This window comes from Cucurbita pepo, chromosome LG10 (genome assembly GCF_002806865.2).
Source record: "Cucurbita pepo subsp. pepo cultivar mu-cu-16 chromosome LG10, ASM280686v2, whole genome shotgun sequence".
Lineage (NCBI taxonomy): Eukaryota > Viridiplantae > Streptophyta > Magnoliopsida > Cucurbitales > Cucurbitaceae > Cucurbita > Cucurbita pepo.
Window position 1 is genome coordinate 3435983 of NC_036647.1, and position 26495 is coordinate 3462477.

General features: G+C 35.9%; 4 protein-coding genes across 5 annotated transcripts in view; 2 read left to right on the forward strand and 2 right to left on the reverse strand.

The window, feature by feature from the left end:
• Positions 1-1830, reverse strand: part of LOC111803718 (probable inactive receptor kinase At5g10020) — a 6955-nt gene extending 5125 nt beyond the window's left edge. The window contains exon 1 of the mRNA XM_023688241.1: positions 190-1830. Within this exon, the coding sequence (XP_023544009.1) occupies positions 190-1138 (949 nt within the window). The 5' untranslated portion in view covers positions 1139-1830. The remainder of the gene's footprint in view (positions 1-189) is intronic.
• Positions 1831-5668: 3838 nt separating this feature from the next.
• LOC111803585 (protein ACTIVITY OF BC1 COMPLEX KINASE 8, chloroplastic-like) lies at positions 5669-14211 on the reverse strand. 2 transcript variants are annotated; one of them, XM_023688064.1, is made up of 22 exons: positions 13559-14211; positions 12571-12706; positions 12285-12451; positions 12026-12146; positions 11795-11895; positions 10795-10893; positions 10502-10612; positions 10334-10413; positions 10177-10246; positions 9405-9478; positions 9205-9274; positions 8970-9058; positions 8176-8300; positions 7537-7617; positions 7399-7459; positions 7236-7290; positions 7053-7151; positions 6884-6953; positions 6833-6852; positions 6489-6548; positions 6281-6404; positions 5669-6140 (listed from the first exon to the last, which is right to left on the reverse strand). In XM_023688064.1, exons 1-21 carry the CDS (start codon positions 14030-14032, stop codon positions 6288-6290), a joined length of 2280 nt encoding a protein of 759 aa, XP_023543832.1. In that variant the 5' UTR covers positions 14033-14211; the 3' UTR covers positions 5669-6140; positions 6281-6287. The 2 variants fall into 2 exon arrangements, with proteins under 2 accessions (XP_023543832.1, XP_023543831.1); XM_023688063.1 differs by having other exon boundaries at positions 13553-14211.
• A 1964-nt stretch (positions 14212-16175) lies between these two features.
• On the forward strand, positions 16176-19611 carry LOC111803705 (protein CPR-5-like). Its single transcript, XM_023688229.1, has 6 exons — positions 16176-16195; positions 16524-16980; positions 17309-17365; positions 17868-17903; positions 18042-18761; positions 18901-19611. The coding sequence occupies exons 1-6, from the start codon at positions 16176-16178 to the stop codon at positions 19432-19434; spliced, it is 1824 nt and encodes a 607-aa protein (XP_023543997.1). The 3' UTR covers positions 19435-19611.
• Positions 19612-21780: 2169 nt separating this feature from the next.
• On the forward strand, positions 21781-23975 carry LOC111804010 (BES1/BZR1 homolog protein 2-like). Its single transcript, XM_023688655.1, has 2 exons — positions 21781-22236; positions 22813-23975. Exons 1-2 carry the CDS (start codon positions 22012-22014, stop codon positions 23545-23547), a joined length of 960 nt encoding a protein of 319 aa, XP_023544423.1. The 5' UTR covers positions 21781-22011; the 3' UTR covers positions 23548-23975.
• The last annotated feature ends 2520 nt before the right edge of the window (positions 23976-26495 follow it).

Consider the following 26495-nt stretch of genomic DNA (forward strand, 5'->3'; position numbering starts at 1 on the left):
AAAAAAAAAAAAAAAAAAAAAAAAAAAAAAAAAAAAAAAAAAAACCATTATGTGTGCAATGCCTTGAGCAAATCCCAGAGAGATCCAAATTGGGAGATCACAAGTTAGAAACTTAAATGCACCTTCTTAAAATGAATCAATCTCCAGTAAAGCTTAGAAAGTGCGATAACAAATCAAGAAATTCTTTACCTGTAAAGGCATTACCACTAAGATCCAATTCCTCCAATTGCAAAGACCTGTTTAGCAGTTCCCCAGGCACTGAGCCATATAAAAGATTGTTATCAAGCCTCACAGTCCGCAAATTAGGCAAGGACCCAAATGAAGGCAATTCCCCAATAATCTGATTATGACCCATATCCAAAACTACCAAGTTTCGGAATAACATGAGAGAGTCAACGTCAAAGAATCCACCATTCAATCTATTGTAACTTAAATTGAAAATTCTCAACGTATTAGCCAAACTCGAAATGTTCTCGGAGCCAACTGAAAGCCCTCCGTAAAACTCATTGTGGCTTAAATCAACATATTCCACATTCCGCAGCTGGGAAACCAACAGGCCAATGTTGCCATAAAGTCGATTAGAGTGCAAATCCAATACCTTAAGCTGATTAAGATTCAATCTACCAACAGGAAACCCACCATTGAAGTCATTTGCTGAGAAATTCAGATAGTTCAGATTGTAAAGATCATTGATCCGCTCCGGGATCGGCCCGTAGAATCCATTAGAGGACAGATCCAAATGCTGCAGACTAGATAAAGTCCCAAGAGCAGGAACAAGCCGTCCAGTGAAATCATTTCCAGAAAGACTCAAATTCTTAAGGCTCTTAAGCCCAATCAGAGTCTGGAACTTCAACTCCCCACCCAAGCCTAGCCGGTCCAGCACAATTGCAGACACATTACCGTTCTCATCGCAAGACACACCAGTCCAGGACGAAGGGCAGCCGTTAACATCAGAATTCGAAACGAAGGCCAAATCCCACTTCCCGATGACCGAATTGTGCTGATCTTTGAGAATCCCCTTCTTGAATTCAAGCAGAGAGTTGAGTTCGGAATCGGAGGCTGAAGAAACCAAGAGGATAAGCAGAAAAATGAAGTTAAGAGAGAGAGCTGCGTGATGTAGATAAGCAATGATATTCATTGGTGAGAATGTGGGAAAAATAAAAGAAAGCCCTAATAATTCATAGAGGGGGAAGTGTGGCCACGCTAGAAGAAAAGAGCACTCGAAACCCTAGAACCAGATTGAATGCCAAGAAAAGAAGAGAAAGAGAGTTTAGATAGAATAGGAGTATATGTTCATCAGAATGCAGACAAATAATAGAGAGAGAGAGAGAGAGAGAGAGAGAGAGAGAAGAAGAAGAAGAAAGAGAAAGCGTTAAAAATGGCGGTTTTGGTCAGGTTGAGAGTGTGAAAGGCAAGTAAAGCACAGTCAAATAAAATGGCAATGCTCCAAAACTACTCTCCGGCTCCGAGGCCATCTCCATCCCTCTCTCTCTCTCTCTCCTCCCTCGCCCCCACATTCTCTCTCCTCCACAGTAACGCCGAATTGACGCCGTCAGCTCAGCTGGGTTGGGGAAGAAAGAGTAAAAGATAAGTCGATTTCAGGTCAAAAACTACAGTGAAACTCAAAGACGGCTTCTTCTTCTTCCTCTTCTTCTTCTTCTTCTTCTTCTTCTTCTTCTTCTTCTTCCTCTTGATGGATGGAGAAGACGACGGCCGCAGAAGGAGGAGGAATCAGCTGGCGTTGAGCTGCTCTGCAACTGTGCTATTTCTTTTCTTTTTTTTTTCTTTTTTTTTCTTCCCTTCAGTTACGCAGATAATAATGGAGGTTTTCACGTAATGGAGTGGATAACAGCTAAGCAATTTATTTTAACAATATATATTCTTTTTATTTATTTAATTTATTTATTTTCTATTTTCGTTCGAATAACAGCCAACAAATTCCTCTGCTTTCTGTATTCTTGTTTCTACTCCTGAACGTTGAAGTTCAAATTTTACCAAAATAAGTGAATTATAACTTTATTTGTTGGTTTCTAAATTATGGACATCAAATTATTACTTGTCTTATTTTAAATTTATTTTATTATTATTATTATTAAAATTTTAAAAGTATATATATATTGCCTAGTATTTCTTCTATAAATTTTTTACCATATCCTCAATGTGTTTTTACTTTAGGTACCTTACCAAGTTTAATAAAAGTATAAATTCAAACTAATCTTAAAAATTGATTTTAAAGTTTATTAAAGATATAATGACTAAAATAAAATGAATTTAAAATAAGGTCAGTATAAATTTTATTACAAAAAAACTATATAGATTTATGTTAATATTAATGAGGTGAAAGATTTAATTTTTCATTTTAGAACAATATAGGATTATGACTTTTCATTCCTAATTTTTTAATTTTCCACGTTTGTTGTTGACTATCTCAAATAAATATTTTTATTTTACCCAAAAAAAAATGCCAAAGGAGACGTGGAATTGAAATAAATTAAATAATAAGATAGCTAGAAATGACAACTTTTAAGCAAGAAGCTGTCTTTTTTTTTTTTTTTTTATAACTATTATTATTTTCTAAATATTGGAGGAAAAATGAAGGGATTGTTTGTTCTGATGACAATTTTTTTATTATTATTATTATTATTATTATTATTATGCATCATTCACCAATTAACAAAATTATTTTATACGCCAATTAGCAATATTTTCTATCATTATCCAAAAACAAAATATGCTTTTAAGGAAACAAAAATTGTTTTCCACTAGTTTGAAGCGGATGAAATTAACTCATCAATGGTTATCTTTCATTTTAAGTTTAATTTGTAGTTACTCACAATAGAGACATCAATCAAGTGATATACACTATTCAACATCTCGAGCATCAAAAATATAAAATTTTCAGCCTTTTAACAATAAATATAAAATATATGTTTTTCTCAAAAAAGAACTTCCTAATACTTTTCAAACATTTAAACATATTTCCTAAAAACACGAATAATTTTTTGAAGAAATGTGCACATAAAAACACTAAAAATTTATCTCATTTGCATTGCCAGTTTGGCCTTTGTGAAAATGTAACAGCTAGAGTACCTGACAGTTTTGGCCTTATTGCTGGCCATATTCTCACTTGGACACACACATAACCATCCACCAGAGCGCAGCAAGTGGCAACTCTGTCTTTTTGAGGGGGAAAAAAGGTGCCCCCCCCACCTCTTTTTTCCGTTGGCTTGGCTCCATCCAAACCTGCTTACTTGAACAACACAACAAGCTTGGCTTAAGCATTCAACAAATACACAAATTTATATCATAAACTCTTGATATAGACAGGGTAGAAGCTGAAAAGTGATTGGATAAAGGAGAAGAAATGTAATAGTCTAAGTTTACCGTCGGTAGATATTCTTCGTTTGATCCGTTACGTATTCGTCATCAACCTCACAATTTCAAAATGCGTCTACTAGGGAGAGGTTTCTATACTCTTATAAAGAACGCTTCGTTCCTCTCTCCAACTAATATGAGATCTCACAATCCACCCTCCTTGAAAGCCCAGCGTCCTCGTTGGCATACCGCTTGGTGACTAGCTCTTAACTATTTGTAACAGCTTATGCCCACCGATTTTAAAACACGTCTGCTAGGGAGAGGTTTCCACACCCTTATAAAGAATGCTTCGTTCCTCTCTCTAACTAACATGGGATCTCACGATAAATAAGTCCTCTAAACAATGATTCAAAATTTCCAAAGGTTTTTTTTTTTTTTTTTTTTTTTTTCACAGTAAGTATGGCCCAAGCCAACTATAGAAGGTCTGGTTTCTCAAGCAAAATATAATTAATGTTACAAGTTTGATTCCCCTCCGTTACAGGCTAAGAGCATATCTATCTAAAATTCAAAGCAAAGGAAATCATAATTCTATTTAGACATTTGATATTGGGAACCTTTTTGGCTGTTCAAACAAAGACTAAGGTTTCTGCACTCTTAACATAATGTGATTAATAATGAAGAGGTAGACCGAGTTTTGGAAAAGCTCTATCCGAGGTCTAATAGAATTCCGAGAACGTGACTAAATGCCTTTAAGCAAAAAACATCAATAATTTAAAGCAGTGGGAATTTCAATGTCATGTCAGAATAATATAAACAAGCTTCTGAATAGCTAATGAGCCAAATGAAATACAATTTCATGATTTAGTTAACAAACCCATCCTCTATTTAAATACATTTTATAACACACTTTGCAATATTCTATGGATTTGAGATTTCTTCCCTTCAAATAAACAGATAAATAAAACTATGATAGCACATTACCTAAGTCGCACTCACACATAAAGAAAATGATTCCTTTTAAAGCATAGAAACGATCACATTGTGCCCTCCTAATAAATTGACAAAATCATTCTGTTGAAATGTTCACGAATTTCTACATAAAAGCATCACTACGTGATTTTAATGACAGAAAATGGGATCTCATGGGACTTTCCTAGCATATTGACCAAATTATTCTATTATATTGTTCATGATTTTCCAGATAAGATCTGCACTGCGGGATTCAAATGACAGAAAATGGCCACTGCCTACTCACAATCTGATGCTCTTATATGGCTAATTTGACTTCCCTATTCAGTAAATAAAATTGCAAAAAGATGGAAGGAAAAAAAAAAGCTCAAACCTGTAGGCTGGCGGTGGGGGGTGAGCGAGTGGGTAGCAACGTGAGGGTGGATCAGCAACCAGACCAAGAGAGAAGTGACAGCTCGGAGAATCTTGAGGATAAAACCAAATCAATGACAACTTTCCACGCACATCAGCTCCCCTCATTTTGTTTATGGATGCATGCGACAAAGGCACCAAAGAAAGCCAACCCATACCCTTGAGGGTCGAGCTTCGCTGCCAAGGAATCAGGCGACAGGTCAAAAGCAAGCTCAATTTCATAAAAGCACATGTATCAATGAGAATAGAGATCAGTTGTACCAGTATAATATTTTTGTCTGAAGAAGCTTTCAAGATCTTGTCTTGTCGGTGCCTGTCTAGTTCTGAATCCCATGATCTGAAGAAGTTGCTTCATCTTATAAAACGCTACTTACTCCATCCTAGTTGACAGCTAAACTTTCTCCACTCAATGAGATCCCTACGATTTGCTATCTTTCTGATTTTCTTCTTCTACTTCGCTCAGGTTGGGCACGGACGTGCGAAATCCAATGAACTAGTGGTGGGTTCCGTTAAACCCTTCAATTTGGTAAGCCTCTCTCTCTCTCTTAAGTCGATTTCGTTAATTTCAAACCTCAAACTTCTTTCCTCTGTGGAAACTGCAACTCCTCCGAAGATGACGTTTCTGGCTGCCTAATAAATAGAGCTTTCGTACTTCAAAGAATAAAGAGAAGGTCTTGATGTGAACATAGTAGATGTTAAGTGCTAAGGATGGGATAAAATAAAATGTTTCAAACATGAAGAAGGCTGTCTACAGTCAGCAACTCTCTTCGGTGGTGCAAAGTCGCATAACTCATACACTATGTAAACTATCTACTTCGGTGGGAAAAATTACAGTGCAAACGATGCTCTTCTAATAAGTCAAGGATAAACCTTTTATAAGTAACTGTAGTTTACAACGAAAAACTTTAAGTTCCGATCTTCATGGTACCTTTTGCGGCCCAATTGTAGTGCGAAGAAAGACGAGATAATGAAATAAGCAACAAAAAAAGGGGGGCCCCGGAAATGGGACTCAGAATTGAATTACCTCTTGCATCTACATATGTACATTAACGAGGGGAGACAAATAACTCTATGCAGCAGCATTCTGCATAATATATTGACATCTTCCAATGTTTAATAAGAACGGTACAAACATCATTCCAATTTCGACACTCGATTGTTTAAAAATATAACTGCTGCGAGACTTGACGACACACCTGGGGAGTGCATACGAGGGGAGCTCAAAATACTCAGAAACAGAGCTGGTTAACCAACCATATGGTGAAAATTAATTCGTGTGATAAGATTTCAGCAAGCTCGGAAGAAGTGCTCACTTTTTCAACCCATAATCATCTAATGTAATCTTTAGATGATTTATACCTCAATCTACAGACTCGTGCCTTCTATCTACAATTTGATGATGGATTATAAGTAGATTCATTTGCTGGGAATCATAACTCGGAAACCTGAAACATGTTGATTTAGAAGGTCGTCATGATCGGGATCACTTGAAATTCAACTTATAATTTTCAAGGAATTGGATCCACATGCGAGGGCAATGTCATGTCACGAGAGGGGTGGAGGAAGGGAGCACGGAATTACTCACCTATTTTTCAAGCCGTCCCTGTTATCAACCTCTCCCGTTCATCTAATCTTTTGACCTTGATAAGACCGAAGAGCACTTGAAACCCGAAAAAGGCACAAAAGATGTACGCAATAGTGGCAGGCGTCTGGAAAAAAGCATTGAAACTATTCAATAATCACGTGGAAATAACGGTGGCAGCAATTTCAGAGTAAATAAGAGAACATCTTACCCGAATCGAATTGATATATAATATTGTTGCAAGGTTGATTAGACTTCCAGCAGCTATAGCCTGTTCATAGTCAAAATGTGGAAATTGGAATATTGAACTAGCCAGACATAATCGATCCAACATATACTGAAAGTTATGCTGGTTTTCTAAAGGTCTAAAAAATGTTTATCTCTCAACTTTCACGAAAAATTTCTATTTGGATCTTGATGGACCTCCCATCCTTCATGCGTACAAGGATGGGAAATCTGTATGATCTCTATGGATCTAAACTGCTAATGTGGTCAAAATATGTTGACATGCAAACAGGCTACCAGGCAAGCATGTGAACCAACTGAAAAACTCACATTTCCTAGCGTCTTCTGAACTGTTGCAACACGTTGGAATGCTCTNCTGAACTGTTGCAACACGTTGGAACGCTCTTTCAGATTCCAAAGCCCGAACTCTAAGCTTGAGATCACCTTTCTCCTGTTGATTAAATAAAATTGAGGTCCCATATTCAAAACTTGAAAAGGTAAATTGAAGTTTGACAAACTCATTCATTTCAGAAAGGTTTGTAATCATTACCAGTCTTTGGATAATTTCAGCAAGTTTTTCAACTCTTTCGGCCTGTCTAAATAAGTTATAGAATGCACGAGCCTGCCTGTCCCATCTCTTTCTGAAATCCTGAGCATTTGTAAGAAGTCATCAAGATAGCGATAAATGAATTATATGAAATAAGACAACATGTAAAAAGATAATCATGTTAACCTTCAAGGCAACTTCAATCCCGGCTTCCCGAAACTTCAATAATTCCAGAGCATATCTAAAAGACGAAAATTAAACCGAGTAAGATAAACAGAAAAACTTGCACAAACTAAAATGTCAAAGATGAAAGGAGTTAAATGTAATTTAGAGCTCAGACAGAACTCACGGTTTGGCAATTTCAGTAATATCAAATCGTGGGTCAAGGCCCTTCCCAATGCCATCTAGTACTGCAGAGATTTTTTTTTTTTCAGCGTTAAACATTATTCAAAAGATTTTGCAACCGTTCATATTTCTTGCAAATTACCTGAAAATGCTCTAACAACAAATGTGAATGTGGCAGGAAACCGAAATGGTTGATCTGCTGAAATGGCTAATAGATCTTCCCCTGTTAGGAGAGTGCAACAACTATAAGTGGGAGAGCAGACACAAGTTCACTGTGGGTTTTTGTAGCATCAGGTATTTCAAAACAATGTTTTAACATGGTAAAATTACAAGTTTAGTTTGAAACTTTATGTCTATTTAATCATTACAAAGTGTCTAATACATCCAACTATTAATTTTGTATCCAATAGATTTTAAACTTTAAAAAAGTGTAATAAATCTACCAACTTTCAATTTTGTATCAAATAAATCCCTTAATTTTTGTATAATAAAGTCGTTGACCAATTCAACATTTTTTTCAAAATTCACGGGCTTACTAGACACAAAATTGAAAGTTTTTCTTATCATAAGTATTTTTTCATATAGGTTCAAAGGAAAAACTTAGTAATCACCTGATAAGCACTTAGATTAGATATTTATACATAGACTCTTTTGTTTTTCACCGTGTGAAGCATACCGGGAGTTTTTTTTTTCTTCATAAAAATAATTATTATAATAATAAGAAAAGGAAACAATTAAAGCATAATTGGACACTGGGGTGCTCAACTGGGTTATTACATACCAATTGCAGCTAGGCGTTCCTTTTTTTTCGTTAACTTTTCCTCCTTTGTCAATGGTTTCTTAAAACCAAGCTCTGCGGTTGCCATCTCTCTCTCCCTTCTCTGTGCAGCCAGACGTTCTTCAAAACTGGGAACTCGAATTCAAGATTCCATGGTCAGAAAATTCGTGCAGAATTGATCATAGTTGCTTGCTTAGTTCAAACAAGTCACCATTAAACATACTGCCCATGATAAGTACAATAAATCAAGTTTTCAGGTTAAGCGCGACAAAAATTACAATACTACAGTAGACATCTAACTGAAAGCATAATTATAAGCAGTGTCAATTTCCTAAATACTGAATGCAACCTGCTTATCTCATTGAACTCTCTGATTGATTCCTAATATGGTATGTACTCTTAAGAGATAAAATAACACCGTATGATTGTTAAGTTTGTCAAAACATTAAAATAAAAATCCTCATGAACAGATTTTTCAGTGATAAAGAAAGGCCCTTCAAAAGCTTTTTTGAATCTCTCTCTCTCTTTCTGTTTTTTTAATTTGGCTCTCAGTTGAAGTTTTTCCCTATCATAATTATAGTATGGACTCATTGTTTTACCAATGGGAGGAGTTCCTTTTAACCCCTCCCCCTCAGTTTGGAGATTTTCTTATTACAAAAGGGAAGGGAAAAAGAAATGTGTTTCATATCTAACAACTACCACCCAAAAAAAGTAACAGGATAAAGAAAGAATGAAAGAAATGAATATCGATCCACAAGGTATCCTCTAAAGTTTATTCAAGTTTCTCTTCAATATACCTGTTGAGGAAGAATTGAGCTGTTCGTTTAACAGCCGTCATATCTCCAGTAGGCACAAGAACTCCCATTTGAACCATTGCTTGAAGAACCTGCAATAATGTAGGATTCTTGTAAACAACTGAACGTTAAAAGGAATAAACGATGGTATTGGTACGTCAACTTAAGGTGACAGAAACAGAAATAAACTTCATGTGGTGGAATGAAAGCCAATGGTGCATTTTAAGAAATTCAGTACCCTGTCTGGATCTTTCTCATACACTCCATAGAACGTTTCCAACAAACCCTCTCTGATATTTGAACTGATACTGCAAGACACCAACACACAGCAATATGTNTTTTTTTTTTTTTTTTTTTTTTTTTTTTTTTCTTTTTTTCTTTCCTTCTGTTATTTTTCTGTTCGAGGGTTAATTTCATGGAAGGAGGACAGGCTAGTACCTTCCCATCATTCCAAAATCATAAAAGATCAACCTTCCTCCATTGACGTCATCGACAGCAATATTCCCAGGATGCTGAAAAAGGTACAAAATTTCTGTCGTCAATTCTAAAAGGAAAGAAAAATAGGAGTAACCTCATCCCGATAACCCACATTCACAAACGTCTAGAGACTGTTGTAAGCAAGGCTAGATCTTAGAAGGTTGACCATATGAATATTAATTCAAAATTATCTTCCAGAGCAGATGAATTGAAAACTTGAGGATTTCGTCCTGTTAAAAATATTGATATGAAAAGTTTTTTTGTTTCTTTTTCTAATTGAAAACAGTTCAATTGATCTGACTGGTATATCCATTCACGTGTCATTTTACAAGATTTCAGATTATTTCCAAATGACATAAAATCTTAAACCTTGGTCGTGAAATAGTTTGTAATATAACCACGACAGATTAGGTGCTCCAAAGCAATGATTAGATGGGTAGCTACAGATATAAGGGTACGACTTCAATGCACCGACGGTAATGTAGGTTCTTTATATGTACAACAGTAAAAGCAGGCAGAGTCAATTAGAAGCTTCACCGTAGATTTTTGGCTTTATAAATTCAACATAATTCAAGTTTGTGTATCTAACATATGGGATACTTTGAATGAAGTTCTATGAATTCTCGTAGGCACCGGCACGGAACCAACTTTATCCATAATCAAGTACACAAGAAAATCCTACATTTTTTAAGACTAGAATTAACTTAAACAAGATGTAGTAATTAGAGCTCACAGGATCTGCATGGAAGAATCCATGAGACAGAATTTGCTCCAGGTAAGATTCAACGGCATAACGACCTAACCTATATCACATAAGAAACCAATGATAACAATGAGTTCATTTCCTGCAATTATCATGAAGGAAATAACAAATTGTAGGTGATACTGACCGTTTTCGATCAATGCCTAGTTGATCCAGAGCTTTAACCTTATTTATTTTAATTCCAGGAACATACTCCATAGTCAGAACCTGCAGTCATTTCAAAATGAAACAATAGAGGTAAGAACAATTTTCCAAACGTAATAATTGTTAAATTGTACAAACTAAGTGATAACACCTGTGGGGTAGTATAGTCCCATAATATTGATGGAACTTTCACATAGTCCGAGTTTTTAAAGTTGCTTGCAAACCGCTCAGCATTAGCTGCTTCCTTGGTGTAGTCTATCTCCTGAAATTAACATAATATTTGATACAATGAGAATTTAAACACACTGGCTAAGAATTTGAAAGAAATAAACAAGGGATTTAATGCTTTATCAAAATAAATCTGCAGGTTTGCAATAAAATTTTACATCCATCTAACGTAGGGGGGCTCGTCTCTCAGAGTAATAGGTGAGGGAGTGTTGATACCTGATACAGGACGTTAGCACACTCATCATATATAGCAACCCAGTCTCTCTTTGCACCATCCGACTTTGGGTCAATTTTCTGAAGGTATTCTGCTATGACCTGAAATAAAATTAAATATCGAAGGTTTTGATGCATACCAAAAATTCCTTTCTACCATGCAAGTTCAACGATCGTAAAGCAATTTGGATGTGATAAACATATAGTTCAGTGTTTCAAATGTCAGCAGGCAAGTCCTTTGCACAACTTAGAGAGGTCCATAATTTTTTCTTAATACTTCAACACCTTTTCTACATTTTCTAACACAAAAGTTCTATTGTCTCTGTTTTCTTCTTCTTATTCTCTCTCCCTCCTCTTTAGCTCCTTTTCCACCTTTCATTTTGTCAACAAATGTATGTCACTTGCTTCCTTCTCTTCATCTTTATTTGTATTCTAAGAAGGGAGGGTTGACTAATAAGATTGATTTTGAGAAAGATTCGACTAAATGGATCAGAGTTCCCTAGACAAAGTCCTACATTGAAAAGATGCTGGGTACAAGTGTAGAGCCTGGTTTTGCAATTGTATAAGGTTACTGAAAGTCTCTATTTTTGTAAGGGAAGACCAAAAGGTAAGGTAAGGTAAGGTAATGAAATATCCCTAAAATATTTTAACAATAATTTGACAATTAGAAAAATACAGCCTGAAAAAGGAATTCCACCCTGTCCAAGACAACTCCCGCCATGATATTTTAGTACCCCTAGGTGCCTTTGCATTTTAGAAGAGCACTGTCATAGTTTAGTGACAAACAAATTAATATATTTACCACAATTTATTAAAATTTTGAAAACAGAAGGTATAAGAAAATTCCTAGCCAGAAAAAAGTATCATTGGCAATATCATCAACTACAGCAGGAAATAGAAACCAAAAAAAATGCAGTGTTACAAGATGAAATCACTATATTTCTGATTTCTGAGCACCCACAGAGAAGTAAAAGTACAAATTTCAGCCAATAATGAAACTAACCCTTAGGTTCTTAAGATCAATATCAAAGAGTTCCTTTAGACTTGGCCTTTGCACTTTCACCACAACTTCCTGCCCCTTCAATCTTGCACGATGAACCTGACCTGAACAAAGAGATTACCCATATTAAGCATTCAAATAAGCCACCAAACAGAGAATTTCAAAATGCTTTAGCTAAACTAAATTTCCTAACATATATCACGATAAGCTACAGAAAATGTGAATCGAGTTTACCAAGACTAGCAGCAGCAATCGGTTCATGATCAAACTGATCAAATATATTGGCCAAAGGACCTCCAAGCTCTTCTTCAACTATTGATATTGCTGTCTCAGATGGGAAAGGAGGAACTTGATCCTGAATTGAACATGAGAATCCATCAGTCTAAGCAAAGTTCATTGAAATATTACATTGTTCGAATTGAAAACATATATAATTTATATGCAACAGGCCTAACCACAGAAAGGTAAAAGCATAAATAAGAGAGATAATAACCTGAAGCTCCGACAACTGGTCAACATATTCTTGTGGTAGAATGTCCACTCTTGTGGAAAATTGCTGGCCAATTTTAATAAACGTTGGACCTAATCTTAAAATGTTTTCTTTCAACCATTTAGCTTGGATCTTTCTTCTTGCAACCTTCTTCTCTTCTGTCATTCCTCCTAAAAGAAAATTATAGACCGTGAAATGAAGGAAACATTCATATCCTCCAATAGTACTATCGAATCCAGAAGGGAAATTTTCGGAGTGTGTTCAGCATTCATGTTGCAAAAGGGCTCACCTCGATAAGTAAATTTCTGATTGTTAAGCCAAGCCTTAATGATAAAAGTAAAAACAAATCCCCATATCTCCAAGGTTCTCTGAATTGTTGAATATGTTTTAAATCTATTCCAGCGTCCACCGGGTGCCACAGAAACCTGAAAACCCCAACAGAAAATATACATAGCAATGAAATACAAAAGACCTATACACTGACCAAAAGTGTGGAATAAAATGCAACCTAAAATAAAAAGGAGAGATTAAAATTACCTAAAATATGGAGGAAAACGCAAAGCAATGTTGATGCTTCATACTTAAACTACCAGGTTTTTTATAGTTTCATAATGAAAAAACAAGTCCCAAAACGTGCCGCTTTTCATCAAGAAGCACTCAGATTGCAACTTACATCACGAGGACATTACCAAGACTGATGCAATCTTATTTTAAAATCATAATGCTTACTCTGAGAATTTTATACACCTGTAGTTAAGATTGCATTTGACAATTAAAGTGAAACACTTCTATTTTCAAGGAGCGAAATGTGATTACACACTACTAAAGGAGCAGATAATAGAAGGTATTATGAACTTTGACGGATAACTAAATCCCAATTAGACCCAAAAGTTTAAGAGTAATCCAATTGATTCGTTACCACCCTTTAATTGTGGGTTCAGGTAGTAATTTTGATTAACCACGCCCGAAATTGGGATTATCAAAATTAAAGGAGAGGTTAAAATGGAAATGGTTGAAGCCATTATCTCCCAGTTCAGTGTCATGTAAAATTCGGTACACCCAAATGAAGCTCGAATCTAGGATTTGGGACCTCCCAAATAGGCTGTTCAAGCAATTCCTGATCAGAGATTGTACGTGCACATATACTAGCTATATGACGTTTGAAGATAAAAACCACCGGACTACATAGAACCTCACCGCCAATGGAATCAAGAAATAAAAACGAGAAACAAGCAGAAACTGAGCAAAGAATCAATTAATCAGAATCAAACCTCGACCTGTTGCTGGTCACTCCGCTTAAACCAAGCCTCTTCTTTACCAATCTCCTCTATCCTCTTCTTCCTGCCCTCCTCCATCGACTTCGAAGCTTGAATTTCCCCCACCACCGTCGCAGCAACACCATTTCCATTAACATACTTCACCAATGTCCCATTGCTTCCACCACTCTCACTCTCCACAACCGTAACTCCGCCATTAACCCAACCATTATCCCTGTAACTACCATTCGCACTGTAAGCAGCTCCGTTACTTCCAAGTCCATATCCATTAACTTCCTTGCTCAGCTGATTCTCTCTCCCTTCAGCAACCACACCGTTTTCTCTGACAGCCCGGACCTTCGTGCGAAGAAGAACACTAAGCCTACAACTTCTAGAAAAAGGAATCCTATTGAGCGAAGAACTGGGACTGGAAGAAGATAGAAGACGCTTCGGTGAGATGAAAACGAGTTCAGGTAAAGGCAGGGAATTAGCCATGAAGAAGAAGAAAATCCTTCCACCCGGAACTGAAATTGAAGGTCAGTGATTCATTCGACGGAACCCTAGCTCTGAAGAACGGGGGGGAAAAAAGAGCGGCAATGGTGGAAAGTGCAGAGAAACGGAAGGGAGAAGGAGAAGTGGTGAAGTAGACAGCGAACCAGAAAAATTACGAATTTTAGTTTATGAAAAAATATACAAAACATAAAAATAAATTGGGCAAACGAAAATTGAAGGAGTGGAGGTGATAGTGACACGTGGCATGAGAAGATGGGTGTTGGGGATTCTCATTGGTTCCAAAAGTTCGTGTGGGGCCACAAAACATGTGTCGATCGATTGGTTTAGGAATTTTTGACGCTTTTCGGCCTACGTGTCGGCGTTGGACCCCTCGTAATCCTGTGGTTGGCAGTCTAGAGCTTTTTCTCTACACTTTAGTTGCGTGATAGCACGCGCTGTTTTTTTGTTCGCGGATCTCATGCTTGGGATCGTGCTATGCACGCGCACAGAATATAGGCCCATTGGGCTGGAGTCGTAGCGATGACGATTGATGGATGGTATTTATATAATGAAATCAATTATTGAGGTCTTATTCGTAATTTTACAATTTTGTATTTAATAAATTTTAATAATTTTAAATTATTATTTATTGTTATTATCTAGTTAATATTGGGAAGTTAAAAGTTCAACTAACCCTAATGACTAATTTAAACTAATATATTTTAAATATTAAAGTTTGAGTTTAATAACATTTTAATTTATGTTAACGATTTTTTAATACTATAGTTAAATGAAGTTTATGTGATTAAATATTTTAAAATAAAAAAAATTAATACATTGTTATTTTTTAATTTTATTAAAAGTATGTGGATTAAGTTCAATATTTGTGTATAAAAACTAAAATAAAATGCACAAAAATAATTTGTATGTCATAGCTTTTATTTTATTATTATTATTTAACTTGAAGTTTGTATATTGCTGAAATTAAATAACTAACAATAAAAAAATAATAAATTTCATAAGTTTCAAATTGAGATTTAATTTTCAAAAATGGTAAAAATTAGAGGGTAAGAAATTTGTCTAATCAAGAAAGAAAGTACTATTATTCACAAATTTCTACCGAGTGACTAACCTTTGTTATTTTCTAAATAGATCGTAATAACTCAACACTGATAAATATTGTCCGTTTAGATTTGATAGATATCATCATCAACTTCATGATTTTAAAGAAGTTTAGTAGGGAGGGGTTTTCACAACTTTATAAGAAGTCATTTGTTTCCCTCTCCAACCAATGTAGGATTGTGAAGATCCACACTCTCCTTAGGAGTCCAACGTCCTTTTACTAACATATCGCTGGGTATCTGGCTCTGATATCAGTTGTAACAACCCAAAGGCTACCGCTAGCAAATACCATCCATTTTGGCCCCTTATATATCGTCGTAAGCTTCATGGTTTTAAAACGCATCCACTAGATAATGGTTTTCATACCTTTATAATTTTTTCGTTCCCTTCAAACGATGTGAGAACTAACAACCGATGTGCAGCTTAATATTTAGAGATAAGCGCAAACAATTTCTGGATTTTGCAAAGCTAGAGATCAGTCTAGAATTCTTGCAAAATTCCACAAATAAAACTAACTTGAAGAATGATTCAAACCAAGAGCTGATTAAANAAAAAAAAAAAAAAAAAAAAAAAAAAAAAAAAAAAAAAAAAAAAAAAAAACTCTTATATCGAATTTTGGAATTTATGATGGTCACTCTTAAATCACAAGACGACCTACTCTAGAATTAGCTTGATCAAGATTAATCCAATGAATCGATTTTACTTCAAACCTAAAGCAACGTTTGAAAAAGAAAATAACACCCCTAGAATTTCAAGAAAACATAAAGTTTTTTTGTATTCCACCCTTATTTCAAACTTGAATATGTTAAAAACATAATCTAAACATAATGATAGTCGGACTACCCCTACCAATAAAAGCTATTGATTAAAAAATTAAAAATAATTAAAAAATCAAAAAAATAAAACATTACAAAAATAATAGTAGTTCAACTAAAAACACAAAATCTTCAAATCACTTTTTAATGTCAACCAGTATTTATTGTCGCTCCATATTTTTCTTAATTTGATATTTAAATGTGTATGGATGGGTGGAGTAAATGAGAGGTAAATTTATTAATCAAAACTATATTTAAATAGTCTTAAAATGAAGATGATTGAGAAAAATATTATAAAAATAAAAATTATAAATTTTAATTACTCAATCAGAAAAACGGTAAAGTAAATCTAAATTTATCTGGAAGTAATTCTAATCTGTAGATGCCAAATCTAAATTTTAGACACCAAAATATTACATCATTACATGTCAATGAATTATGATTGTGTTGCCAGAAAATCATGTCAATTTTTAGGCTAAAAGTCAAAGGTTGGACTTTTATTAATGTATATATTTAGTCCAAATTTTAAATTGTCGGAACCCGTTTGAAATATAAAGTCATTTACAAGTAGAGAAGGGTTCAAATCGACGAAAATTTCCAGTCTATGGTAAGTCGGTGACCGCGCCTTTTCAGTCGGCCATGGAGGAAGCCCCTATTTGTGCACCCAGTTGCAGCGCCTTTGACGATGAAACCACCGACAAGGACCGTGAAGAAATTACGGCGCCTGACTCATCTCCGGGGAACTCAACCCGGACGCTTTACGACCCTCCGCCGTGCTCAAATCGATATAGGAAGAAGAAGAAGAAGAAGAAAAAAAATGTTATTATTGATAACGTCCAAGAACTGATTTATTCGTCCTCTTCTTGTTCTTCTCCCGCAAGATTGATACACAGAGGTGTCAATTGCAAACGCCGACGCCCTATGGTTCTACTTGTTCAACCGCGGCGTGTCGATTGTGATTTTGAAAGCGTGGCGCTTCTATTGGGGATGTCATTCGCAGCTTTTGTTTCTCAGGTTCGTCTTCTTTTCCTGATTCATAGGGTTTCACAGGCTAGGGGAAATTTTTGCCTCTTGGTTGTGGTGTTTTCGTTTTCATGCTTCTAAACTGCCAAATTTCTCTTAATTCAATGCATAGTTCTTCTTCAAGGAGCTGGATCCCAATTCTATTTAACTAGTGGAAGTCAAATTTGTTTCAACTGGGAAAGCAAATTTAGTGGCTTCCTATTATGGTTCAAATGGTAGAACATTGATGATCACGAAGCTTTAGATTTATGGACTGTTTCTTGCCAAATCATGATGTTATCTTTGTAGGGTTAACCATGTTGTGTTTGTGTGATTCTAGGTTCTTGAGAAGCAGGACATGTCTAGTGAAAGGATGTCTGTTGATCATCTCTCAATGGTACGCTATTGTTCTCTATATTATGAATGCCTGAAGAAGTTTTGGAACAAAGTTATTATTATTTTCTGTATGTAAAGCAATATTCAATGAATATTAAGAGTAGTACTTTCAAAGTAAGCTGTGTTCCAATGTTCTATGAATTGTGAACTGTTCTGCACCTTGATGAAATGAAAAACTAAAAACAGAAAAGAATTAATGTTCATACAGCTCTTTGGAATTAACATCGGTTGGAGAGGAGAACGAAGCATTCCTTATAAGGGTGTGAAAACCTTTCCCTAGTAGACGCGTTTTAGAACCTTGAAGGGAAGTTCGAAAGGGAAAACCCAAAGAGGACAATATCTGCTAGCGGTGGGGTTGGGCTGTATGGTCAATCCTAATCTAGTCTTATTTGAAGTTTCATATTCATCGTGAATGATTTTACTGCTTTGTTTCGCAATTCCCACGATGTAGCCATAGGTGTGGTTTTAATCTTGATTTGAAGTTTCATATTGTCTACCTGCAGATGTGCACTTCAGCTATAAGAGAATCTTTGGTCAATGTAAGTTCGATTTCTTACTACAGTTCTTGCCGACTTTTTCGTTTTTACATGTTCTCTTATTCATTCAGCATTGTCCAGAGTCCAAGATGCTGAAGTCCCTTCAACATGCCTGTTCTTTGACCGGTTGTATGGAAACAGGTTTTCGAGGACAAGCTCGATTGGTTTTTGAAGAAATTTGAGAAGTCGTTTAGCAGCACGTTAAGAACTCTTCGATCAATTAGTGAATCATCTGCAAGAACTGGTGTGTATTTCTCTGGCAAGCGCAAGGAAGAAGAAATCACAGTGGATCTGACCCTTGATAGAAAACGGGATGGGACGAGTAGCTCTAGTCTGGAAGAGTCTTCTAGGACAAATGCCCCTGTTGATCAACTAAGTTTAATTGAAGAGGTAAATGAAAGCGTTTCTGATTCATTGGGTCGTGAGTTAGCTTTGTGTAGACTGACAGACGATGTGGCTTCTATTGCCCCACGTCCAGTTGGTTGCCGTAGCAATGAGGTATCCGTTGGCACTTTCGAAAGATCTGTTGTCGAACAGGCACGTTCCAACGATCTTAAAACATTGGAGTTTGGCCTTGCATTGAGGAAATTAAAGTTGAAAGAGACACAAATCGCACTCAATTGTGAATTAAACAATCTTGAGAGGTCGAAATTGGCAATGGGCATATCAAAAGCCTCTTTTAAGGCAGAGAAGTTCAAGAATCAGTTAGAAGACACGAGACATTCGGAACTGCTTAAAAACTGCATAGACTGTCTCGTTGCTGGTTTTCTTATAATGTCGGTTGCCCTCTCTTATGGAGCATATGTTTATTCATATCAAAGAATCTCTGAAGCTACTTCAATCTGTACACCTTCAACCCAGGCAAGTGTAGCTCCTTCCTCCTGTTATGGTTCGTTTCATACACTCGTCGATCTGCAACTTGAATAATACCATACTTTATCAGATGAGTTTTTTCGTCACATATTGTTCAAGTTTACATGAAGTTCTATGCTCATTACAGGACTCGAAATCTTGGTGGATGCCAAATCCTATGGTATCTTTGAACTCCGGGTGGCATATGTTAAGGTGTCAAGTTCAAGTTGTGAGCCGGTTGGCGTTCGGTGTGATCATGATTCTTGCAATAGCTTACTTGCTACTCCAACGCTCAGCTACTTCAAATCAGGCAATGCCAATTACTTTCATCGTCTTGTTGCTTGGAGTAGCCTGCGGTTTAGCCGGGAAGTTCTGCATAGACACACTGGGAGGAAGCGGATTGCATTGGCTCATGTTTTGGGAGATCATGTGCTCAATGCACTTATGTGCAAATCTTTTTACATCAACACTGTTTCTGATCTTACACGGGCCGGTCGAGGTTTCTCAACGGAAAAATCGTCACTCAATCTTGCCATATTGGATTCGCCGTGCTGTATTCTACGCCCTCCTGCTTGTATTTCTGCCATTGTTGTGTGGGCTGATACCATTTGCAGGTGTAGGTGCATGGAAAGATCATTTTTTTCTTCTGGTTACTCAACTGATTGCAGCAGACGGCTACTGAAGAAAGGATATGGCTGCGCTTTGGGTTCGAGCTGTGTTACATTTTATCTTGTAGTATAATCCTATTTATTGTATTATTTATCTTGTATTAGTTATTATCTAACGGTTGGGCCGTTGGCTTAAGCCCATAGCGCCCAATGGGCTCAGCCACGTGTTAGAGAAAGCCCATATTCCACAATATTTTAGTCCCTCAAACAATAACACACATCCTTAAAATTTACGATTTATTAATTGAATATAATAATAATATATTATTGTTGGGGATGAGACCTGAGAAGAGAGGTCCCCCACGTGGTTAACGTAGCGTCGACCAAGGGAGTTGGGGGGGGGGGGAAGGGACGAGACAAGACGCGGAGACGGAGAGGTGGTCCCCGGGGAGGACAAAAAAAGCACGCTTGCCTGCCTGTCTGCTGCACGTGCACCTACGCCTCTGTGGACTCTTTGCCCTCATAAACTCCACCGCCCGCACGTGTCCCATCCCTCCCCCATTATTTTAATTATTTTCCTTTTTCCTCCACCTATCTTATTCTAATTTTTAGACTATCATTTTCATGCGTATTTTTTGGATTACGCATATTACTTATGTATTAATCATATAATTATTATTTTATAATAAGATTTAAATGCCTCTGTATTATATTTATATTAATATTTTAATATAAGGTAGTAGCTAGCAAATCTTCAATGTTCCCATGAGATTACACCACATGCGGAAGCATCCATGAAATAATTTTAAAATCACTATATAAATAAATAATAAATATTTTAATGTGAAAATCGAAACTTGGAATATTACGCTTGAATCAGATGCTAATTTCAATTTGATTTAATTTTTTTTATTTAAAGTTTAATGAACACCGTCGAAATATTAATAATAAACTAAAATTAAATTTAAGGAGAATTAAGTAATTTTATTAGGTGGGACCAAATTAGGAGTGAAGTAGAGTTGGGGATATTGAATTGCGGTTAGAAACAAATAGAAGGCGTCCAAAAGGGAAATTGGAAGGGAGCTCAGAGGAATCAATAATGGTGGCCATTTTGTAGGACCGCTAAGCCGGTGGCGCCCAATCCACTACGGCCTACACCTTACCTTGGTTGGCTTCTTCCTTTGATTCATACTTTTGGTCAATCTTACTGTATACCTTAATCATTTTTATTTTGTATTTTCTTTACGACTCGGCCGACCCGATTAAGAGTCAGAGGATCTATGAAAATTCTATGTTACATATTTATCATAACTATTACCTTGACATCAACGTAGAATTTGACCCAATATTTTATTTTTGTCAAAGTGGAACTTGATTCAACATTATAAGTATATATTTTTTTTTTCAATAATCGAAGATTTTTGACAATGGGTTGCTTTACACTGAGCCATTGAGGAGTAACCGGTTTAAAGAAGTTTGTTCTTGTTCTTTGTTCTTTGGACCAACTTCTGACCGAAAAAAAGGGTGAGCCACTCTTTTTCACATGTATCAGTAGAAATGGTTACGATAGCAAGCCTCTCCAAGTCGGAGAACCTCTAGCACAAGAGGGTGTAGTCAACCATCCACTCTTTTTATAATATTATGGGTTAGTTTTAAAATATATTTTTTATTGTCAAATAAGTTAAAAGAAAATCTACTTGACCGACATACTATTTAATTTAGAGAGCTTACAGTTTAAGGATTTAGATAGAATATTTAAAATTATAGGGATGCAAATGAAATAAGAATAAAACTTCGAGGACGAAAAGGGAAATTTAAACAATAAATAAATAAATAAATAAATCCAAATAAAACAAATAAAATGCCTTTGACCGGTCTAATTGTTATTTTGTTGCGTGGATTCCGAAGAGCAAAAAAAACGAAAATTTCTCATGCTCCTATTTTGAGGAAAAATATTCCAATTTATTCGTTTCTTCTTATTATTATTTTATTTTATGGATTGACCATTTTAGTAAATTAACAATTTGCCCTTCTAAATTTTAAGATTCCATTAATTAAAATTTTGTAAATATATTAATTTATTATTTAATATAATATTAAATAAATGGGAACGAGGGGTTAATAATAATATGACTTAGAGGCAACCCATCCCGCCAAAATGAGTTTAGCTTAGCGTAATTCCCTCGCTCAAAGCCAACCGATCCACGTGGTTGACAAGTGTTTTACCGGGACCCACCGATGCGACAACCTTTTTTTTAAAAAAATCAATAAATAAAAAATTAACGCATAATATTGAAATATAATTTAAGAAAATTTCGGCTGTGGCAATTTGCTAAAATACCCCTAAACATCGGTTGTAATACCCAAACTACCCCAACCAAAGGAAGAATCTACAAGTGCGGTTCCTTGTGAAGATGTTCAACAATGAACGCGCTCTTCTCGCGAAGTTAGCTTGGTGATGCGTTGCAGTACTTTTTCTTCACACGCTCTGTTTCTCTCTCTCTCTCTCTCTCTCTCTCTCTCTTATCTCTCCTTGATCGAGAGTAAACCCTAGATAGAATGAGAAGAAGGTCCATACCGGAGCTGGATTGTTGGTACTGAAGAATTGGGAGCTGCTGCAGAGAGATTTGTTGCTGCTGTCCGAAGAAGTCATGACGGGCAGAGGGTCATCGGGAAGGACGCCGACGTGGAAGGAAAGGGAGAATAATAAGAGGAGGGAGAGGCGTCGGAGGGCCATTGCTGCTAAGATCTACACTGGTCTTAGAGCTCAGGGGAACTATAAGCTTCCTAAACACTGTGATAACAACGAGGTCCTGAAGGCACTCTGTAATGAGGCTGGTTGGGTGGTTGAAGAAGATGGCACCACTTATCGCAAGGTTTTGTGGTTTCTCTCTTTTAATCACTTGCTTTTTTAAGTGTACTTACTTTTTAAGCGATTTTGGAATGTGATGATCATGGTCTCTTGTCCAGATCCGTGTTTATTTTAGGTCTTTTGTTACTACTTGCGCGTTTTGTCTTTGGTTCTGTGATTTGATGTTCTTAGATCTGGATATTTGGTGAACCGAGAATTTAAGAATCTATTGATTTGATAATGAGTAAGTGACAGTGGCCGAAAGAGAAATCAGTGTTGTAGTTTCCTCTTTTAGATCCAGAATTCTTAAGCAGTTGATATGTCTAAATCTTCGAAGTTCATTAGTACGTAAGTAAGACAGGTGTAGCAGTTTATTTATCTCTCCCCAATTTATCGAGCTTTAATTAGGTTTGTCATCTGTGTCGTTCCCTTCTCGATGTCTTAGATGTTGTTTGTATGCTGCTAAAAGTTGATGCGCGCGCCATTTTTGGGTGCCTCTCCATCAACTTTTAAGAGTGAAATGCGTATCAGTTTCTGATTTCAGCAATATGTTTGATGTCTTGTCTATGTTTCTTACCAATTATGATGTTACCTTGTACAGGGAAGCAAGCCACCTCCGATTGATATTGGCACTACTGCAAACATGAGTGCCTGTTCCTCTCTTCAACCAAGCCCACAATCTTCCTGCTTCCCGAGTCCTGTACCATCCTACCATGCCAGTCCTTCCTCGTCCTCTTTTCCAAGCCCAACTCGATTTGATGGGAATCCATCTTCTTATCTTCTGCCATTCCTTCAAAATATATCATCTATACCTGCTAATCTCCCTCCTCTCAGAATATCAAACAGTGCACCTGTAACACCACCTCTCTCTTCCCCGACGTCAAGGGGTTCTAAGCGAAAACCAGACTGGGAGTCCATTCCAAATAGCTATGTAACCTCTTTCCGCCATCCATTCTTTGCTGTATCTGCTCCTTCAAGTCCAACAAGATGCCACCATCTTACACCGGCTACAATCCCAGAATGTGACGAGTCGGACGCTTCAACTGTGGACTCTGGTCGCTGGGTCAGCTTCCAGACTGTGGCACCTTCCGTGGCTCCTCCTTCCCCTACGTTTAATCTGATGAAACCAGTTAGTCAGCAAAACTCTCTCCATGATGCAGTTGACAGACATGGAGCAATGGGCTGGGGTGCTACCTCTGATAGGGGACGAGGCTCCGAGTTTGAATTTGAGAAATTTGAGAGTGGCGCGGTGAAGGCGTGGGAGGGTGAGAGAATTCATGAAGTTGGGGTGGACGACTTGGAGCTTACTCTTGGGGGTGGGAAGGCCCGTTGTTAAGCATCCACACGAAGATATTTATTTCAAGAACTTAAGTGCCTGCTCTTTAAAGATTATTGGTTTATGTTCACAAAATATGTTTACTTTCATTGCTTGGACTTGCACTTCTGCTACCATTAGAAAGATCCTGGTTCGCCTGATTGCAAAAATCTGAACTTGTTACTACAGCTTGTAGTGGAAGAGCAATCAAAATTTGAGTCAAGGCCCAGGAAAGGACATCATTCGCTACTGGAAAATGAGAAGAACAATGCAATTGTGATGGTTATATATTTTTCCTTCCCTCTCGGAGTGCTTTCAATTTTTTTTCAGGATCGCATGGTCCTTAGAGTAGAGATTGCTCACCTGTATCAGACATTTCTTGTATATAGAATCTGTAATTCATCTTGCTTGGGGCATTATTGATAAAAATTTCCATCTTTGCAGAACGTGAACGAACTGTGGGGGAAAAATTGTTATGAACATTGCCCATTTCCTTCCTGGTCAGTTATGGGTCATTACACTTTTTCTGTCAATTCAAGGTTAAATCTTGAAATACAATGTATGTATGCAACTGACTGAGCTTTCTGCAGTGGTAGCCTGGTGGGGTGGTGTCCTTCCCTGTTGTTCTCTGTGGGTCAGATGAGCAAAGAATCCAAGGGCAGGAGGGGCCTCATAAATAGGCCACGAGATGAGTACTCTGTGTTCTTGGTTGGCCAGTGCCAGTGGATCTTTGCGTGCTGCTCTTTTTTTGCAGATTGTTTACGTACCGACCAATTAATTCAACGACCCCCTCTCAGAATGATCAATAATCTGCTCTATCTATTTCAACAGAGCCGTTTATAAAGCCCATCTCCCCAATATTGACATTCTTTTCAGAAGAAATTCAACAGGGCTACAAAATTTTGGGCTTATGTTAACAAATACTTTTTGTTTAGTCTTACAATACTTTACAATGGAAGCAATATCCTACAATGCATAATCCAACAAATTAGAAAACTATATAATATCCATTATTAATAAAAAAAAAAAAAAAAATTGATTTTCAAATGAACATGGAGCCGTCATCTTGATTGATCAAAACAGTTGACATTAAAAAAATATATGAACATGCGAAGCGGGTGCCCTTTAATGTTTGATTTTAATCTTTAAACTACACCGGTTTAGAAAATTATCTAAATTGACTATTGAAAATTGAATAGATTCAGTCCCATAATTGTTTAGTCTATGGTCAAATATGACAGGAATCTTCAAATACATTAGATAGTATACGAATATTGTCTATACAACATGCTTTTTTTTTTAATTATGTCATTAGCATTTAAAACCTTTGGTCGCATAATATAATTAAATATCTTATTGTTCAAGGTTTTTGAATAGGAACATCTCATCGAGTATTTTAGTATATCCTAAGAAATTTATCATATAATATTAAGAAGCCACGAAAATACATTAATTCTTTGACATTGTCCATGTGGTGCTGTCCCCTTAGTCATTTAATTGATCCATTATTCAATTACTTGCATAAATTTATTAGCAATTTTTTTTTCCTGCAGGATTCAAGCATAAAATTTTTTCCATTATATATATTATACGGACAATTTTCATTTTCTAAACTAATTTTTATTATAAAAATATAAAATATTCTAACGAATCTAACAATATTAAATATAGTACGATGTTCAACCCAACTTTTAAGAACTAAAATTTCAATATCATAATATAGTCTTTCAGAGTAAGAAAAAAATTATATTTATATATAGAAAGTGGGGTGGGATGGGGTGGGGATGAGGATGGAGACAAACCCGTTCACGCTCATTTTAGCTAATGGGGAGAAATCTCCCTGATCTCTCCTCCATTCCGTATTTAAACAGAAATTTTTTACTCTGCAAGTCTTCGTCGGGCCTCCAACAAAGTCCTGAGTTAAATAAACCTATCTAAACTAATTACAAAGATAGACGTATGATTTAGGTATGATATTCTTTTAGTTTTTCATTACAATAACAACAAGTATTTAAATGTCACGAATGTTGTTCACAGGTAGATATTCAAATATATTTACAACAAAAATTAATACATTAAATAAAGAATTTGATTTCAATTAAGTTTCTTCAAAATAGTTGGCCGTTGCATTAAGCATGATAATTACGTAATTATGTTGAAGTCAGAACAAAAAAGGAAATAATATTAATTATGAACTGGCCCCATTTTTCTCCACAATAATGTTAAGAGTTGAAATTTAAAATATTAAAAAATCCTAAAAATAATAAATAAAGGGAAAAAGATTTCTTACTGAACATTTAATTGATTTAAATGTGAATTAATTCTTCAGTACTTTGCATTTTTCTTCGTTAATTGCGTCTTAAACTAATTATAGAATTATTATATTTGGAATCTAATTTTATAGTAACTTTTATTTTTTTTAAATCTTTGCATTTAATTAATTTATGAATAAGTCAATAGGTTGATGTTGATTTTAATAGCCGTAGGCACCATCTGATTTCTTCCCAAACATCATCATTATTCACGAGTAAGTAGCAAAATTGTAAAGATTTTTTAAATAGTATCGTGACTCATACATTCCCCTAAAGAGGTACACGGGAGTTTCCCATCTTTTTCATGCGGACATAATCACACCATTAACTAACAAAACAGCTAATAAATTAACATTATTTGTCGTCTAATAATTTAACAAAAATTATTAAACTAATATGATTATTAGAAAAGTATTGCTATATATGGTTTGTGTTGCTGTATCAGAAGGTCAATGCTTTTATTTTTTTTATTTTAATTATAATGTAAATCCATGGTTTTTTTAAGATAAAATTAATTGTTACGCAATTATGACACGTGGACGGCCACTCTTTCGCCAATTTTTTCATTTTTTTTTACTCGGTTTCAGCTTTCTTTCATTTTAATCTTTGTTTGAAAATGGAATAAAACATTAAATTTATATAATTAATTTTTTCCAA

Excerpts from the sequence above, each read along its gene's own strand:
- LOC111803585 (XM_023688063.1), bottom strand. The coding sequence starts at position 14,032 with ATGGCTAATTCCCTGCCTTTACCTGAACTCGTTTTCATCTCACCGAAG. Across the intron at positions 8,301-8,969 it reads GCTCAATTCTTCCTCAACAG|TTTTGAAGAACGTCTGGCTG; the intron begins GTATATTGAAGA and ends TCGAGTTCCCAG. Across the intron at positions 7,618-8,175 it reads GGAACGCCTAGCTGCAATTG|GGGAAGATCTATTAGCCATT; the intron begins GTATGTAATAAC and ends CTCTCCTAACAG.
- LOC111804010 (XM_023688655.1), top strand. The coding sequence starts at position 22,012 with ATGACGGGCAGAGGGTCATCGGGAAGGACGCCGACGTGGAAGGAAAGG. Across the intron at positions 22,237-22,812 it reads ATGGCACCACTTATCGCAAG|GGAAGCAAGCCACCTCCGAT; the intron begins GTTTTGTGGTTT and ends TACCTTGTACAG.
- LOC111803705 (XM_023688229.1), top strand. The coding sequence starts at position 16,176 with ATGGGTGGAGTAAATGAGAG. Across the intron at positions 16,196-16,523 it reads ATGGGTGGAGTAAATGAGAG|TCATTTACAAGTAGAGAAGG; the intron begins GTAAATTTATTA and ends TGAAATATAAAG. Across the intron at positions 17,904-18,041 it reads TAAGAGAATCTTTGGTCAAT|GTTTTCGAGGACAAGCTCGA; the intron begins GTAAGTTCGATT and ends GTATGGAAACAG.